Source organism: Miscanthus floridulus, chromosome 16 (genome assembly GCF_019320115.1).
Source record: "Miscanthus floridulus cultivar M001 chromosome 16, ASM1932011v1, whole genome shotgun sequence".
NCBI classification, from domain to species: Eukaryota; Viridiplantae; Streptophyta; class Magnoliopsida; order Poales; family Poaceae; genus Miscanthus; species Miscanthus floridulus.
In genome coordinates, this window is record NC_089595.1 from 106,353,135 (window position 1) to 106,370,154 (window position 17,020).

The window sequence follows — 17,020 nt, forward strand, 5'->3', positions numbered from 1 at the left end:
GTCATCTCACCTCTATGTGCTCAACCAAGCAAGTGGTGAAGCAGCAAGTGAAGCCTTAAGCAAAGACACAAGATGAGCAAAAAAAGACACCCCAAGAGCAAGTCAAGATCAACCATGAAGATGGTGGTGACTTAATGATGATGAAGAAGAAAACAAGAAGGGGTGGAAGAGCAAGGCATCCAATGCTTGATCAAGATGCCAAGATGATAAGCAAGACTCAAGATAAAAAGATGTATGCTCACATCAAATGCTTCAAGTGTGGAGATACATGACACTTTGCCTCAAGGTGTCCTATCAAGCTTGAGAAGAAGGCTCAAGCAACTTATGAGAGGCAAGACGATGAGAAGCAATACAAGAGCAAGGAAGAGAAGGCTCTAACAAAGAGAAATTGCTACACATGTCGAGAAATGGGACATATGGCTAATTCATGTCCCCTAGGTAACAATTCTAAGCCTATTTCAATTGATGATAATATCGTGCTTAGAAAGGATGGTGATAGTATCTATATGGTTGCTATTGCAAAATATCCCGCTACTCATACTAAGGCAATGCCTAAGTATGTTGCACCTAACTTGAGAGGACACAAACATGTTTGGGTACCATCAAAAAAGTGGATGATTGATTGTAGGTACCATCGGTATTGGAGGCTTGGTTCAAGTAGTATTCATTGTGTTGATCTTGTGATTGAGCCAAGTGTTGACAAGTGATGATCATTATCCCAATGCCATGACAAGTTAAGCGAAGTCCAAGAGCTACAACATCCAAGTGCTATTGTCAAGTTGTGGACAATTTATTGGAAATATTAGTGGCTTGCAAATATTTGAATTAAAGCTTGCTAGTTGAATGATCATGAGCTAACCAAGGTATATCTCTAGTTGATCTTATTCATTTGGGTACATATGAGTTGATTAAATTGGATATATATATGCATATGTTGCTTGATATGAGATGATTGAATAGATTAAATGCTTAGTAATCAAGTTTGGATTGATTTATGTTGGACAAGTTCATGAGATGACTTTTAGTAAATGGATTGAATGGATATATGTCTTGTGAGTGTTCAAACAAGTTAATTTTAAATTTGGTTCAATATGAAGAAGTATAGCTCAATTGATTGAGATCTGTCCTATATTTGAAAATCTGAGTGAGCTAAGATCAAGACTGAGTTTGAGTGAACAAATCTATTTGGATTGGCTTGAAATTTGGTATGCATCCTCTAGATTTATGGTATTAGTTTTTGCTTAAATTTTGTGAGAATGGGATAAGAAATGCTTCGGTTTTAGAGTAGATCTTGTCAGCTATAATGCAGCAATTTTCAGCATGTAGCAGTGTAGAAAGATGTGAAATCTGGTAGCAATATAGAGGTAAAATGAGGCCCAAATTTTTACAGCTACTAGATGACTTAGTTAAGCATATCTCCACAAAATTTCGTGGTATTTGGATCTGTATATTGGGAGCTATGGACTTATCTTTGAAGGGTACATAATCTGCCAGAAAAGTGATATTTATTGGATTGATCTAAAGTCACTTTGATTGAAAGGTCCTCAAATTGAAAACATGTTTATAAGTGGTTGAGGTACCTAAGTTTGGTTTTGGATTGGTCTAGAAGCATGACAAGCAAAGAGTACAAGGACTTTTGATTGTGGAGTGTACTTAGCATATATTTGGTACTCAAGTTGGAGATCAAGATCAAATTTAAGATGAAAATAAAGTTTGAGTTCTAGTGACATATTGAAGATCCTTTGGTAGAAAAAAGGACTTAAACAAGTAGAAAAAAAGGACTTAAAGAAATATTCAAGGTTACTCATCAAATTAAGTCCATCACTTGGATCAATCAATCAAGTTATTTCAAGTAAGTATCAAGAATGATTCTTTGGAGAGATGTCACTTTTTCCTAGTGTAGGGACTTGCCACCTTTTGTAGGTAAACCGAGCATGGGGCTTGGAAGGATAAAATAGAAGTGGTGATCTAAGGGACATTTGAGATACTTAGTTAAAGAAATCAAAAGGGTTGATCTAGAAAGCAAGCAACACCCAAAAGAGAGCTAGTCATGATAATTCAAGTGGTACTCTAAATGGTTCTCTCATGCAAGTATTGATCAAAAGATAAAGCAAGCTAACCACATAAAAAAGTGCACTTGATCATTAGTGGTCCTAAATTCATATGGGTGAAGAATGGATTTCTCTATTGATGATTGGTCTTTACCAAGCTTATAATTGGACTTCACATTGCTATTGGAGAAACGAATTAGAATCTATTTGACTATCCTCTTCTCCAACATATCAAAGTTATTATTGTAATGTGCATAATCATTTCATCCCTTACTAGTATGTGGTTAGTGCATATAGGTCATGCCAAATAGGATCATGCATAACAAATAAAAAATTTAAAATTCATAGCCTACTACTATTGCTTGAATGGTTAATTGATCTAGTGGTAGTATATGAGTTTGTTCATGAGCTAGTGAACCCAAGTACTTGATTTATTTTGGATTGCCAATAAGTAACAAGTACAACCTTGATAAGATAACCTCCAAATGAGTGTAAAGAAGCTTAGAAAGGGTTCAAACCGGACTTGGAAGCTTAGACAAATCAATTTAGTTCAAGTCATATTAGAAGCTCATGATGATGATAAGAGTATAAGAAAAAGGACAACAATGCAAATGGATATCTAGTGTTTGTTTCAAGTGCTATCTAGACTCAATTGATTTTTTCAAGTGGTATTTACAAATGGTGTTTAGATCAACTTACAAGCGATATCCTACAAGTGGTACTCATGAAGATAGATAGTGTTCAAGAAATGATTATGATTGACAAATCCTACAAGTGGGTCCATGATAATTGTTACAAGTAGTATGTCTAGATTATCACCTAATTACAAGTGGTATTTCATACAAGTGATATCTAATACATCAAATGGTGGTTCCACAAGTGATCCTCAACTTTAAGTGATCATCAAGTGAAGCAAGTTCCCTAACTATAAGAGCTCAAGTTTATCAAATGGATGACCCATACTATGACATAGGGGGAGGTGCCCCACCGATTGGTATCATGGTCAAAGATCCTACATGAGGTTTCTCAAGGGCGACAAGTGGTGTCATTCCAATATTTAGTGATGTCCATAAAAAATGCAAGATTCAAATATCAACCATTGTAACACCCTAAAATTTGCATCAATTTAAAATAGGTGAATTTGATTTAATTATGTATTTTGTGAGCATTTAGATTTAGAAAAATAATAACTTTGTTAAAATTAAAATCAAATATAGGTCTACATACATGTATGTGCATACATGCTGCTGCATATTTATTTTGTGATGCTTTGGTTTGATTGAAATTTGCAAAAGAATTGAATTTGAGTTTAAATTGGATTTGAAAATGTGTTAAGAAAATAGAAAATGAGTTTTATTTTTTTCCTCTCTCCCTCTCTTGAATTTGGCCCGAGCAGCCCAGCTTGGCCTGGCTCCCTACGTGGTCGTTTTCCTCGTAGGCCCAACTCCCTCTCCCACGACCCACACTGGCAGGCCGTCCGGCCCATCAGTAACTATGCTCACGCAGTTCTCCTCTCCTTCCGCACCCTGTGCCGCTGCTAGCCGGCCCCACGCATCAGCGACACTGTTCTTCTCCTCCCATGTCTCTACCTTGGTTACGACAGCCGCCGCCCTAGAATCCACTCCGCCCTCGCATCGCCACCTTGCTGTGTAGCCCTAGGCTCCCCGGGCCTTAAATACCAGCTGCTCGCGGCCGTGCCTTCCCATCCCAAGCCTTGGAGCCATAGTCACCTCGCTGAGACGTCGTGCCACACCAAGCCCTAGCACTGCCGCTGCCGTCGCTGAGCGCCGCCTTCCGAGTCATCTTCACCACGGTAAATCGCCTTGGTGGGTTCGTCGCTTCTTCCTCTATCTTCCAGTGCCCTTGGTTTGCAATTCTGCGGCCCGTAGGCCCTTCTTCAAGATCACCGGCGAGTTCTTGACCGGCCATGGCGCCACCGCCGTGCATAGTAACACCGGCGAGTTTTCCCCTCCTGATCTGTTTTGGACCGTCTGATCTTAATCCAATGGTCCAGGATTCATGATACCCCTTCAGCTAGAAATTTTGCATAAGAGCCCCTCTAGTTTGCTGGTTTTAAACCCGCAGTCCACTCCAGATTCAAAATCCCAATTTTGATTTATTTCAATCCATTTATTTATAGATTTACCACTGATTTTGTTTTGCTCATAAAAACTTTGTTTTAACTCTGATTTGATCCATTCAAGTTATGTTAGATTCATAAGTGCGTAATCTACATGTTCATATTACTGTTATGCATGTTTTCAACTTTTTAAATTTGAGGTTAGATTTAATCTATTATTTTACTAAAGGAAATCTTGTTTAATTCATAACTTCTTCGTTTTAGCTCCGAATTTCGTGATCTTCGCGTCTGTGTGTTCGTAGCGAGACGTAGATTTGTTTTAGAAACTTTTCATCTTGATTTTGTGCTGCTAGTGTACTGTTCTAATCTATAGTCATTGTTTGCTATGCATGATTGCTTCCAGATGCTTGTATGTTGCTATGATCATCGAGTATAGACGGTGAGCCATTCGTGGGTGATCAAGAGTACTACTTTGACGAGCAGGATCAGCAGAAACATTTTGTTCAAGGCAAGTATAGCATAGGATTATCCTTGTTTCCTATCAACTTTAATACATTTAATCCATATTTGCATGTGTCACCTTGATAGGGATTCCCTAGAATTGAACTTATACCTTGTCTCCTATGGGATATGCATTGGGTAGCTTTGCTTGTGCTCAACTAAACCATGATCTTATAACTTGACTAATGGTATATGCAATAAACATTAAAACATGACTTTTTAGCAACTTGGAAATAGGGGGCTAGAGTGTTTAGCTACTTTCTAAATGCTTCATATTCCTCTCCCTAAGGACTTATCTGTAAGTGATCATCCAGGACTTACAATATAGCTGTGAGGGCCACATGGCTCTAGCTTTAGCTTAGTATGAGGACATTTTCTAGATTGTTAGAGGTTACCTTTATTGGCGTAAGAATGGCTTAACGAATCGGATATAGTGCGGCCTCTGTCCCCTTGAGTATAGGCTGCGCGTCATTGTGCCATCGGGAAGGGGGGCTCTACATCTATTTGCCGAGTGAATCTAATGACCCTAACTTGTTAGATGAACCTTTGAAAGGCTTCATAGTGAACCCTGCCTGCTCACCTTAGAAGTGTTTTGGGAGTTATAAACCCGGGCATATGGGTATCACGACTCACAGTGAAAATGTACAACCTCTGCAGAGTGTAAAACTGGTATATCAGCCGTGCTCATGGTCACAAGCGGCCTTGGAACCCTTATAGAATAGATGATCACTAAGAATTATCCGTTTATGTTATTCATTATTCATGTTCACATTGATCATGTGTTTTACTATGGGATTAAAACAACTTGTTGCTACTCTTATGCTAAAATTGTGACAATTAAAAGTTGAATGCTGTTAAACCTATGTCAAGCCTTTTGAGCCTCATGAACCCCATGTTACACTTGTTGAGTACGACACGTACTTACGCTTGTTTATTTTCATTATTTGGATAAAAATCCCGGATGGGTAACAGATGGCTATGGTAATGACGACTTTCCTAAGGATTACTAGACTTGTGGTCAACCAGTTGATGTCCTTGTGATATGGAGCTTCCGCGAGAGATTTTTCTTTATACTTCCGCTATATTTATGTGAATACTCTGTCTTATTATATGAGATATAATAAACACTTGTGATGGTACTATCTATAATTTGTCGGCTTATGTGTGTGACTGATCTCTGGACGCATATAAGATTATGCATCCCATTTTATCCTTAAAATCGGTTCTTAGTGGGCCAACACAGGGCAAAGCGGGTCCAACGGCACGCCATGCGGGTTCGACACAGGCGGGCAGAGCGCGCACGATCGTGGTTGCTCGGACTCAGGGAGCGGTGGCGCCGATCCGCATGCTCACGGGTCCGACGGGGGCACTGGCCCAAGGAGCGACGTAGGCAGGGGTGAGCGGCCCCTAGCCCTCGTGTGTCCGGCCATGCGTCTATGAGAGGAAAGACTGATGGAGGGCCTCACGACTCCGACGTAGGGAGGCTACAGGCTATGCTGGGGTTCGCGGCCTCTGCCTGAGGTGCTCGGGACTCAAGACCCTAGAGCATCGAACCCACAGGTGGTGCGCTGGTCAGAGGAGTAGCGCGGGCGCAGTCGGCTCCGGACCCTCCATCGTTAGAGCTTTGGACTCTAGGAGCGTGGTCCGGTTTCAGCGTAGAAGAAGCGAAGCAGGCGCGGTATCGTGTAAGGGCGCTCTGGACCCAGGCCATTGCGGCGTCGGGCCCAACGGGTCGCAAGTCCGCTCATGCGCGTGGGAAGCTGGGGCGATGTGGCGCCTCCCTATTAGCGCGGTTTAGGGGTCAGACCCTGATGTAAGGTTCAAAAGTTGGGTCCGGACCCAGTCCGGTGGAGTTTTTCCTCTCTGGGAGCTCTCTGTGTTGGTTTGGACCCTAAGGGGGTTGGTCCAGATCTCAGGTCCGGTTCCACATAAACAGCACGATAAATAGTGACTGTTGGGATCTTAGCGTCGCGGTTGAACGTGGGGACACGTGGCGACATCCTAGGGTCCGGACCCTCCCTATAGCGGTTCGGATCTAGGGTCCAGAGCTAGAGTCTAGACCTCCCCGAGCAGCTTTTGAGCAACGGCTCATTTGAGCCTTTGGGCTATAAATTGAAGGGGTACTCGGGCTTGGTTAAGGTTGAGAACTTTGGGGGACTTTGTATCCATGCTTGAGTGTGCTTAGGAGCTCTCTAACTCACTTGTGTTTGCAAGAGTGCGATCTGATTGCGAGTGAGTGATCCTAGTGCGTTGCATTGAGCGATTACATCGAGTGGCACTAGGTGTTTTGTTGCAAGCCGGTGGTGCTTGTTACTCTTGGAGGTTGCCACCTCCTAGACGGCTTGGTGGTGAGTTCTTCATTGTGAAGCCCACAAGAAGATTGTGCGGAGCCCCCAACACAAGCTTGTATTTACTTTCATATATCTTGTGCTTGTGTTATTGTAGTTGCTCTTGTAACTAGTTATGCTTGTGTAGCTTGCTAGTTATCTTCTTGCTTGTGTAGCATAGAAGTAGATCTTGCGTGACTAATTTGGTTTGAATAATCTTGTTAGTCACATTGCTGAGTTTGTATAGCTAAGTAAATTGAGCTATCTAATTTGGCTTGTGTAGCTTTATTATTGAGCATTGCTAGTGAGCTTAGAAACTTTGTGCTTTTGCTTACTAGATTGTGTAGGAGCTCCCCCGATGCTTGAAGTACTAGTGGCATAGGTTTATGTGACTTTGCTTCTAGAATTGTTTAGGTGGGCTCTAGCTAGCCTGATACCTTTGTTGCCTAATTATGATCTTTATAAGGTGCGTATGAACTTAGATAGAGGTATGTAGTCTTGGTTAGACCGTTAGTTTTAATTCCGCATTTGTTTCGGTTAGCCAACGTAATTATTTTTTTAAATGACTATTCACCCCCTCTAGTCCGTCATCTCGACTTTACACGTGCTCACCGCATATTTTTTAATTTTCTATTATTCAATTATCACAGTTCGACCAAAAAAGAGGCCGCCTTGTTCTCATAATAGGTAAGTCTGGCTACTTATTAGCAAGACTTATCTGTTTTGCGACGTCACTCACTAGTCTTCGTGAGCTTGTGAGGATCCATGCGTTGATCAATGGTCAAGGAAAGGAATGAGGTGCAATCAATGAACTTATTATCATTGTTGACTTTTACCAACAAAAACCAAAAACCATGGTAATATAGGTTTTATAGCCAGTGGTGAAAATATATGATCAGTAGTGAACTAGTGACATTGGTACGAGAGACACTGTTCCCACCCTAGGTGTAGGCTTGCACTGTAGCTTGTCAGTCACTATCATCAACCTCGGTCTTATTGTTACTTCCCGCGTCTTTGCCTCAGGGGACAAATTCTTCATGCAAAACCACTAGTTGGGAGTCTCTAGTCCTTCGAGGCTCGCTTCGACTCTGGCTTTCAATCGGTCAGCGCTTCCTCAAGTTAGGGGCTTCTTAAGCCAATCAACCTATCGCATCCTTTCTCCAAGTATAGAGTATGGATTAGGGATTTGGTTGAGATACTTGTCACAATTGAAGACTATCTAAGCCGGTAGGTTATTGGAAGCCATATGATGAGAAAGAAATATGAACAGTCAACTCGTGATTCCTCAACCCAAGTTTTTTTTTGGAACACATGATTCTTAAGGAATACAAAAAACACATGATTAGAGTTGTGTATAATCTACAATCCTACAAGAATTCAAAATGCAAGAAAATTTCTATTTGTGCCTTTTGGATGCAATATAGAAAAAATACACCAATTATAAGAAATAGACGCGAAGGAAAGTTTACATGAAGTCCAACCTCGTGCTTGTTTCCCTTCAAAATTTATGTGATTTTACACATCCCATAGAAATCCAAAGAAGTTTATTATGTTTAATCCTTTATTATTCCAAATGGGCATATAGAAAAATTCCCATTAGGATTAAAATCCTCCAAAACTCCTATGCCTTTGTCTGTCCCATCTGGCATAAAACACCCCAAGCCTCAAAAAAGAAAAGAAAAGAACAAAACATTACTCTACCTGCCTAGTGCCTGGCAAAAGGAAACACAGGGCTGTGTGAGGGCACGAACCAAGTCGCGCCGCCGCCGCCGTCTCGGATCGCCTCTTCCTCTCGGATCTCCCTAGGTAAACACCACCCTCAACTGCGATCAACTCCCGCTGGGTTTCCTCCCGCGATCTCACCTCGCTGTTACGATTCCCCTGATGCTGTTGGTGGTCATCGCCGCAGGTTTCGCGGCCGGAGCAGATCCATGGCGCTGGCGTCGAGGCTGGCGCAGCTGCAGGCCAAGGCGTGCGAGGCGACGCGGTTCGTGGCGCGGCACGGGTGCGAGTACCAGCGGTCCCTCGTGGAGAAGAACAAGAAGTACGTCGTGGAGCCGCCCACCATCGAGAAGTGCCAGGAGCTCTCCAAGCAGCTCTTGTACACCCGCCTCGCCAGGTTCGTGCAATCGATCTCCTCTCTTTCCAATCAGAGAATCCTGTTGCAGATCGTGTGCGCCGTTCTCCGTGATCTCAATGCACTACTACTTTTACCAATGTGCTTGACGAATACTTGCCGTTATGGATAGTGTGGCCATACCTGTACTGTTGTGCTGGGCTGTGAAAATTTAGCTCAATTCGTCGCCATAGTGATGTGGTTGGCTGGTTTGACCACAGGAGTTCTCTACTGATAAAGCCTTCGGGTTTTAGACTACTAATATTTCAACAGTTGATTTATTAAATATAGACTTGGTGTTCCATGTTTGACTTATACATCTAGTTCAAAGTTTGAGCTGAGAATTTGGGAGATACTGTATACTGTATAGATAGCACCTCAATATTCGAAAGGGCACTCATGAAACCCTGGGGATGTATAGAGCAATATAACCTGAGTGTAGTTATGATATCTCATAAAGTGTCTGCTTGATCAGTTGATTGAATAAACTACATTGTTGTGAAGAAAGTGGCTGGATACTGCTACATTGTGTGAAGAAAGTGGCTGGATACCGGAAAATTGTCTTTGTGAGAAAGTGAGTCTGGTTGATGTATGCTCTTTACAAAACTTAAAGTATGGATAGTATGGTTCTGGAAGCTGGGGCAATTAATTGTTATGAGCAATTAGCAGATGTATCTAATCTAGTTCCATAAGCTGATGTGCAATGACTCCAGTTGCCTGGTGGCGATTGACCACAAATCCTGAAAAGATGCTTAGGCTGGAAACTAAAAATCTTATATTTACATGTATAGTAAACTGAGCTTTGTAAAAAAAGAAGTTTTCCCCTTGTTCTCTCTGAAGATGCAAGCTATGAATTCCACTCTATTTAGTGACGTGGTTGAAGCATAGAAGGTTTACACATATCCCATAACTGGCATTCTGACACTTAAGTTTCAGTGTTGAGTTGTTGACTTGACTGGATTTTAGGCATTTATTGGATATGATATTAGCTACGGACTACAATATTTGACGGTAGTTTTTGTCATTGAACTATGATATGTGATTAAAGAAGAAATGTCCATCCTGTAAAGACCTGTGGAGGTTTATAAACCCAGAGATACAGATACTTTGTGCTCTAAACCTATAAAATTAAAAATAGTTTCATCTCTGCAAATGAAACAGCTAGGAGAAGAGATTTAACCATCGCACTTATGTAACTAGATTCAGCCTGTTCGCTTGTTGGTTTCCGCCAGGACTTATCAGCTAGTCAACAGTGTTTTCCTCTCACAACAAATCAGCACCAGCCGGGTTTATCAGCCCAGAAACCAACCAGCGAACAGGCTCAATGAGCTGCACCTTTGAATACTATATTCAATTCTATCTTTGAACTGACACATGCTCCTTTCAGCCTTCCTGGTCGCTATGAAGCATTCTGGAAAGAGCTTGATCAAGTGAAGCAGCTGTGGAAGAACAGAAATGATCTGAAAGTCGAGCACGCCGGCGTCGCAGCACTCTTCGGCATCGAGCTGTACGCGTGGTTCTGCGCGGGCGAGATTGTTGGGAGAGGATTTACTTTGACAGGATACCATGTCTGAGCGCCGAGCAACAAAATCAGTCCCCTTCTGCTGATGACTCTTCTTAGGCAGCGCATTTTTCCGTGACCAGATGCCCAGTTTTGTTTTCAAATTTAGAGATATATATTCTTGGTGCTGTGGAATGCACGCGTGCATCTCGGTGAAACCGACTTATTGAGATACAATAATCTGCTACATCATGGTTTAATTCTGGGGTACAACTTTTTGATGTTATGTTATTATTGATGCCCTTGGTGACTTGGTCTTTGTTTTTGAGCTGTGCGCGTGTATCGGTGTATGTGATGCTGCTGTGATGCCAAGTTGTTTTGACTGCCGTGTTTTACACCCAAACAAACAAATGCGGATATGGGGCAAGTTGCTGTCTTTTAGCTTCAAGCTGTATATTCGTTTTTTTAGACCAAAGGCATTCACCCAGCTTTATTACAAAGCGTAACGAACACCCAAGGTCCGGTCACTGGGGTTTTCAGTTTTACAGTTGTAGGAAGAGAAAAATAACAAAAGCTCGACTTTCTCTTGACCTGAACTCGACGGACCATCTAACGTTCACAAAGTATATTGCAAACAGACGACAACAAGGATTGGGCTAAAGCGCATTAGCCGTCAGCAGGTTGATCATTTCCTCCGCAGTTGGCTCCAGCTTCGTCTCCAGGGGTGGACGCCATGATTTGATCATCATCAAAGTCTTGAAAATAATCACTTTAGGGGAAGTGAGAACCTTCTTGTTGATTGCCATGTCGTTCCTCGTCTTCCAGATTGTCCATAAGGCGCCTGCACAGATAAAGAGTGTTACCTTGCGTTTGGCTCCTTGGCAATCATCAACAAACTTTAACATGAAATTTCTACAGCTGGTTCGAGAACTCTGCCAACCCAAAGAGACCCTCAGAAAGGTCCAAAGGTATACAACAGTTGGGCACTGGAAAAGAATATGATCTGTAGTTTCCAGAATATCACATGCAGCACATTTTTCTGGTCCTGACTACTGTTTCTTCTTAAGTTGGACCCCTGATTGAATTCTGTCATGAGCAGCCATCCAAACGAAGATTTTTACTTTCAAAGGAATATTGCACTTCCACACATGCATCATCTGCTGATCTCTAACCCCACCAGAAGTAATATACCTGTATAGGGAGCCAGTTGAATATTTTCTAGATTGCTCCAGAGCCCAATAAACTTTCTCTCTCCCATCCTCTAAAGTAACGTCATTCAACACTTTCCTGTAGCTGATCCCATTCCTCACCAAGCACTCCATGAAGCTGTCTTCTGAATTGGATGTTCCACTGACCCTCTGTGTAAGCTCGATAAACATCTATGTCAGGCTGAACACTGATCTGATATATATTATGAAAAAGAATCTTCAGGGGACAGTCCCCTAACCAATAGTCATGCCAAAATCTAGTTTGTCTACCACTGACCACCTGTATCATTCTGCCCCTCTGGTACCACTCCCGTATGTCTAGCAATGATCTCCAAAATTGGGAACCCTGCCTACCTCTAACTTGGAAGATGCTTTTCTGTCCCAAGTATTTCTTCCTGAGAAGGGCACAGCACAAGTTGTTATCCCCCCTCTCAAGTCTATCAATCCATTTGGCAAGTAGACTAATATTCATAGCTCTTACATCTATAAACCCTAGCCCACCAGCTTCTTTTGGTCTATTGAGTGCTTCCCACTTGATCATATGATACTTGCGTTTCTTGCCGGTACCCTGCCAGTAGAATCTAGATCTAATAGAATCAAGCAACTGGTGATTTCCTTCATACAGTTGGTACACGCCCCTCGTGTACATGGGAATACTAGATAAACAGGAGTCAATCAACACTGATTTCCCTCCAGATGATAGATAGTCACATTGCCAGGTCCCCAGTCGTTTCTCAGTTTTGTCACTTACATACTTTAGTTGTGCTTTGGTTATCTTGCAATCACTGGCATACCTAAGTACTTCATTGGGAAAGAACCAAGTTTGCAGTTAAGAACTCTAATGGTATCCTGTTGTTCCTCCTCACTAAGACCCATTGTGAACACTTCGCCCTTTTCAAAATTGATTTTCATCCCAGACATTGCTTCATAACATGTAAGGATTAGTCTCATATTCATCAAGTTCTCAGAAGAAAAACTCAAAAATATAATAGTGTCGTCAGCATGTTAGTTTGATCTCCACCAATTGGCCCAATGGCCAATCGGACCCCTTGACCGCGTCCTGATCGGGGACGCTTAACTGACCACTGGTCAGCGGTCCCTGTCACACAGCGCTATATATAAAGAGAAAGTTGGGGGCCAGGGCACGGGGGACGAGGTTTACCTCCGCCACTGACCCACCGAAGAACCCAAGAAGCCCCTCCGATCGCGGGCGCGCTACAAGTGATGGGAAGCGCCGTCGGCCGTGCCCTGTCCTCTGGACTCTACCAGGCTGCACTCCGTTCTTCCTCCTCTACCTCCTCTGCCAACCCAGAAGGTATGGGTCTCTCTCTCTCTCTCTCTCTCTCCCTCTCCCTCTCCCGATTCATGTTCAAGATCGTTTTGAATCAACTAGTACCGGATTCACCCTACAATCTACACCTAGATGATCCTAAGAACTTAACAATGGTATCAGAGCTAGGTTGATCTAGTGTGTAGATCGTGTCAGGGGTAGCAGTGTAGAAGTAGATGAGATAGATCTGGTTTGGATCGAAAGAAAAGGGAAGCAGAGGGTTCATCGAACCCTAAACCCTAATCGCGGGTGAAGAAAAGGAGTAAGAAAGGGGTCTCGGCTTCAAAAAGTACTCGAACCCTAACCCTAACTCGTCAGGGAAGATGAATAGTAACCTAAACCCTAACCCTAACCCCAAATCAGACAAGATCCGAGAAGAATAGAAGAAGACCCAAAAGAGAACAAGAAGGGGAAAGGGGAAGAGCTAGGAAGGCAGCTTACCTTGCCGGTCCTCCACTCACCGGAGCACTCCGGGATAGACTCTGCGCCGGTAAGCTTGGGGTAGCCTCAATTTTTGGCAATTAGAAAGAGGGGATTACGATCTTGAATCAAAACCGAAAGAAAACCGAATCGGGTTAATCCTAACCCTAACGAAACCCTAACCCTAACTCAAGACGAGGAAGGGGAAGAGAGTGAATGGACAAGGGGAAGGAGCTCCTACCTAGGGTCCGCCCGCTCCGTCTCCACCGATGGCCGTCGCATGGACACCGCGCGGGAAGTCAACCCCAGCCGTCGAGGCGAGACAAGCGCCGCCGCATGGTCTCCGCCTCGGGCTTGGGCCAAAGGGCACCACCATGGTGCCGCTCGACAGTGCCGCGCGTGGCTCCGGCCGCACGTGTGCGTCGGCGAGGGGTGCCACGGCGGAGCAGCCATCCTCTACGCTCAGTCACTCGGTGGCCGCTGTGCTCTGCCACTCGTTGCGCTGAGAGAGAGGAAGGGGAGAGAACCGAATAACCTAGGGTTTGGGGGAGACGACGCCGCGCGAGTTTTTATTTCCCCGAGATCACCGCGTGACCGTCGATCTAGATCAAACGGTGCAAAACGATCGGGCTGACTTTCAGCCCAGGCGGGAGCGTGCAGCGGGCGGTTTTACCGGCCTAGGCCCAGGTTGCGACCTAGGAGGCACAATGCATGTGCAAGAAGAGCAGGTCGGGCGACTTTTGCTGTTGTGCCGAGCATACAGTAAAGAATTGAATTAGTCTTTTGTTTTTCTTTTTCTAGTAAATGTTTATTTCCTAAAAAATGATTAATGGCTCAAGAAAATTAGCAAAAAATTTTTTCCTATGGGTAAAATTCATCAATTATGTTTGAGTTTCCACTGCAAGGTTTAATGTTTATTATCTTCTAATTAAATTCAAACCAACGGAAGAATTTAATTTGAAGAGCAATTATATTTAGTAAATTATGATTATGTTGATCATCTAATTAAATTGGAACCAACGGAAAAATTTAAATTAGAGGAGTAGTCAGTTTTGTTTAAGTCAGATTATGGTATTGTCATTTTCTGACCAACGTTGATGATGGCAATATTATAATGAGTTAAAGTTTGAGGTTTAAATCTCTGATAAATTTTACACCACCATGGTCAATTTTTTAGAGAGTAGATAAGGACCAAGAAATGTTCTTGAACTAATAGAATGTATTTTATTAATATGTTTCCGCTGCAATGAAGTTGATTATCTTCTAATTAAATTTGAACCAACGGAAGAATTTAATTTTGAAGAGTAGTTGTATGTGTTTCAAGTTGATTTATGAGTTTTTATGCATTAATTCAATTTTTTGCCTAACGGTGATGTAGAATTGATGCAGAAGCATATTGTATGTTTTATTTTAACCGACGAGATCAGCTGTATGCCAACATGCTGCAATGCTGGGGTATATGAATGGAAAGGCTTGAGTCAAGCTAGTTCAGGATAATTTTTTGTTAGTTTACTAATTTGCTGATTAAATTGGAACTAACGGAAAGATTTAATTGGAAAATAAAGTATAAGTGAATGTTTTAGTCGTCGTGACTAAGTTTTCATATAGATGTATCCCCCATGGGGAGAAGTTTTGGCATAGTACTTATGCTAGTCAATCCTGCATGGCGGGAGAAGTTTCGTGATGATTCACATGTTTTATTTCCCGCATAGCGAGAGAAGTTTGGGTAGCTCTTATGCTGTCCTTGTATTGACCTTGGCGCAATAGAAATGCATCGTCATGGTCAATACTAACCAAAAGATAAGAAAAGATGTAAGTGTGACTTGCAAAAGCACTGCTAATAAAAGACCTCGTTGAGTTCTCGAAGTGAAATAAGGAAAGTGTACTCCTATATGAATCAAGAAATAACTACGTTCGCATGACATAATCATGTGAATGAAGTAAGTTATATGTGTCTCCTCGTTCACAGGTTTTCTTAATGGTTCTCGAAATTATGACAGTAAAGTTTATGCCATATTTGAGTGGAAGAATATTAAGATCAATTAAGAAAAATAATCTTCATTAAGAGTGAGATAAAAATTAATTAAGAAAGATACTCTTTATTAAGAGTGAGATAAAGATTAATTAAAATGAAACCGTTGGAGGAGTACAACGTCACAACAATGATACCCCTAAGCAGAGAAATAGCTAAATTCCTAGACCTTTTAAAGTTCCGATAGGAAGATAATATAGTCAGTCTCAAAGATGTTAAGGTGATGCTTAAAGTGACATATGAAGTTTTTAATAGATTAAACCCAAAATAAGATATTTGAATATACACCATCTTTAGAAAAAGATGGGAAGATTTAGGGGAGTATGGTATGTAGAGGTATGTAGAGACCTAAGACTTAAAGAGAAGAGGGACTGCATGCCCACTCCAGTGATTCAAGAGCAACAAGTTTCTCAATCTCTATTGATGTTGTATGACTAATACAACACCTGTTATTAGCTCTTCAAAGAAGATGAATAATGTTAACAAGGTTCTTATAATATAGGAGCCTGTAGAATCAATTGCCTCTTAGCAATGAAGAGCAACAACAGTCCCATATGAAAGTGTCAGTAGCTGAGGCCCTAAAAGGTCTCAAAGAATTAGTAAACCAGTTTTTTCTTATGACTATGAAGTCTATGTTAGTAAAGAAATTCAAATGAAGGGTGATCCCACCTCACTTGAAGAAGCCATGAGAAGCATTTACTCATTTAAATGGCAAGAAGCTATTAAAATTAAAATGAATTCGATGAATACCAACGATGTTTGAGACTTAGAAGTAATTAACAATAGAGCCAAAACAGTAGGCTGTTAATGGGTCTACAAGACAAAATATGACTCTAAAGGGAATGTAGAAAGATATAAAGCACAACTTGTAGCAATATGCTTTATGCAAAGAGAATGAAAAGATTACAATGAGAGTTTTCTCTCTAGTCTCATGCAAGGATTCTTTTAGAATCATAATGGTGTTCATGGCACATTAAGATTTAGAGTTATATCAGATAGATGTAAAGACATCATTCCTCAATGAGGATTTGTATGGAAAACATTTACATGGCACAACCCAAAAGGTTTTATCATAGAAGAAAAGAACATATGGGATGTCGCCTATAAAAATCCATTTATGAGTTAAAAGTAAGTCTCTAGACAGTAGTATTTGAGGTTGATGAAACAATGAGAAAGTTTGAGTTTTATAGAAAATGAGAAGGACAATAGTGTTTATACGAAGTTTAAGAATGGAAAATTCATTTTCCACATCATGTGAATAGATGACATTCTACTCACTAGTAGTGGTGTTAATCTATCATTGAAGAAGAAAAAAATTTGTTCTCAAGTTTCAATGTGAATGATCTTGGTGAAGCGTCATTGGTTCTAGGAATCAAAATTCACCAAGATAGAAGAAAATGGGGTATTAGGACTATCACAAAGACATACTTAGAAAAGATTCTAAAGAAATAAAG

At 41.6% G+C, this 17,020-nt stretch overlaps 1 protein-coding gene across 1 annotated transcript; it reads left to right on the plus strand.

Annotated features, from left to right (window-relative positions):
* Positions 1 to 8,620: 8,620 nt before the first annotated feature.
* Positions 8,621 to 10,886, plus strand: LOC136510098 (uncharacterized). Its single transcript, XM_066504664.1, has 3 exons — positions 8,621 to 8,765; positions 8,869 to 9,078; positions 10,463 to 10,886. Exons 2-3 carry the CDS (start codon positions 8,891 to 8,893, stop codon positions 10,647 to 10,649), a joined length of 375 nt encoding a protein of 124 aa, XP_066360761.1. The 5' UTR covers positions 8,621 to 8,765; positions 8,869 to 8,890; the 3' UTR covers positions 10,650 to 10,886.
* Positions 10,887 to 17,020: the final 6,134 nt, after the last annotated feature.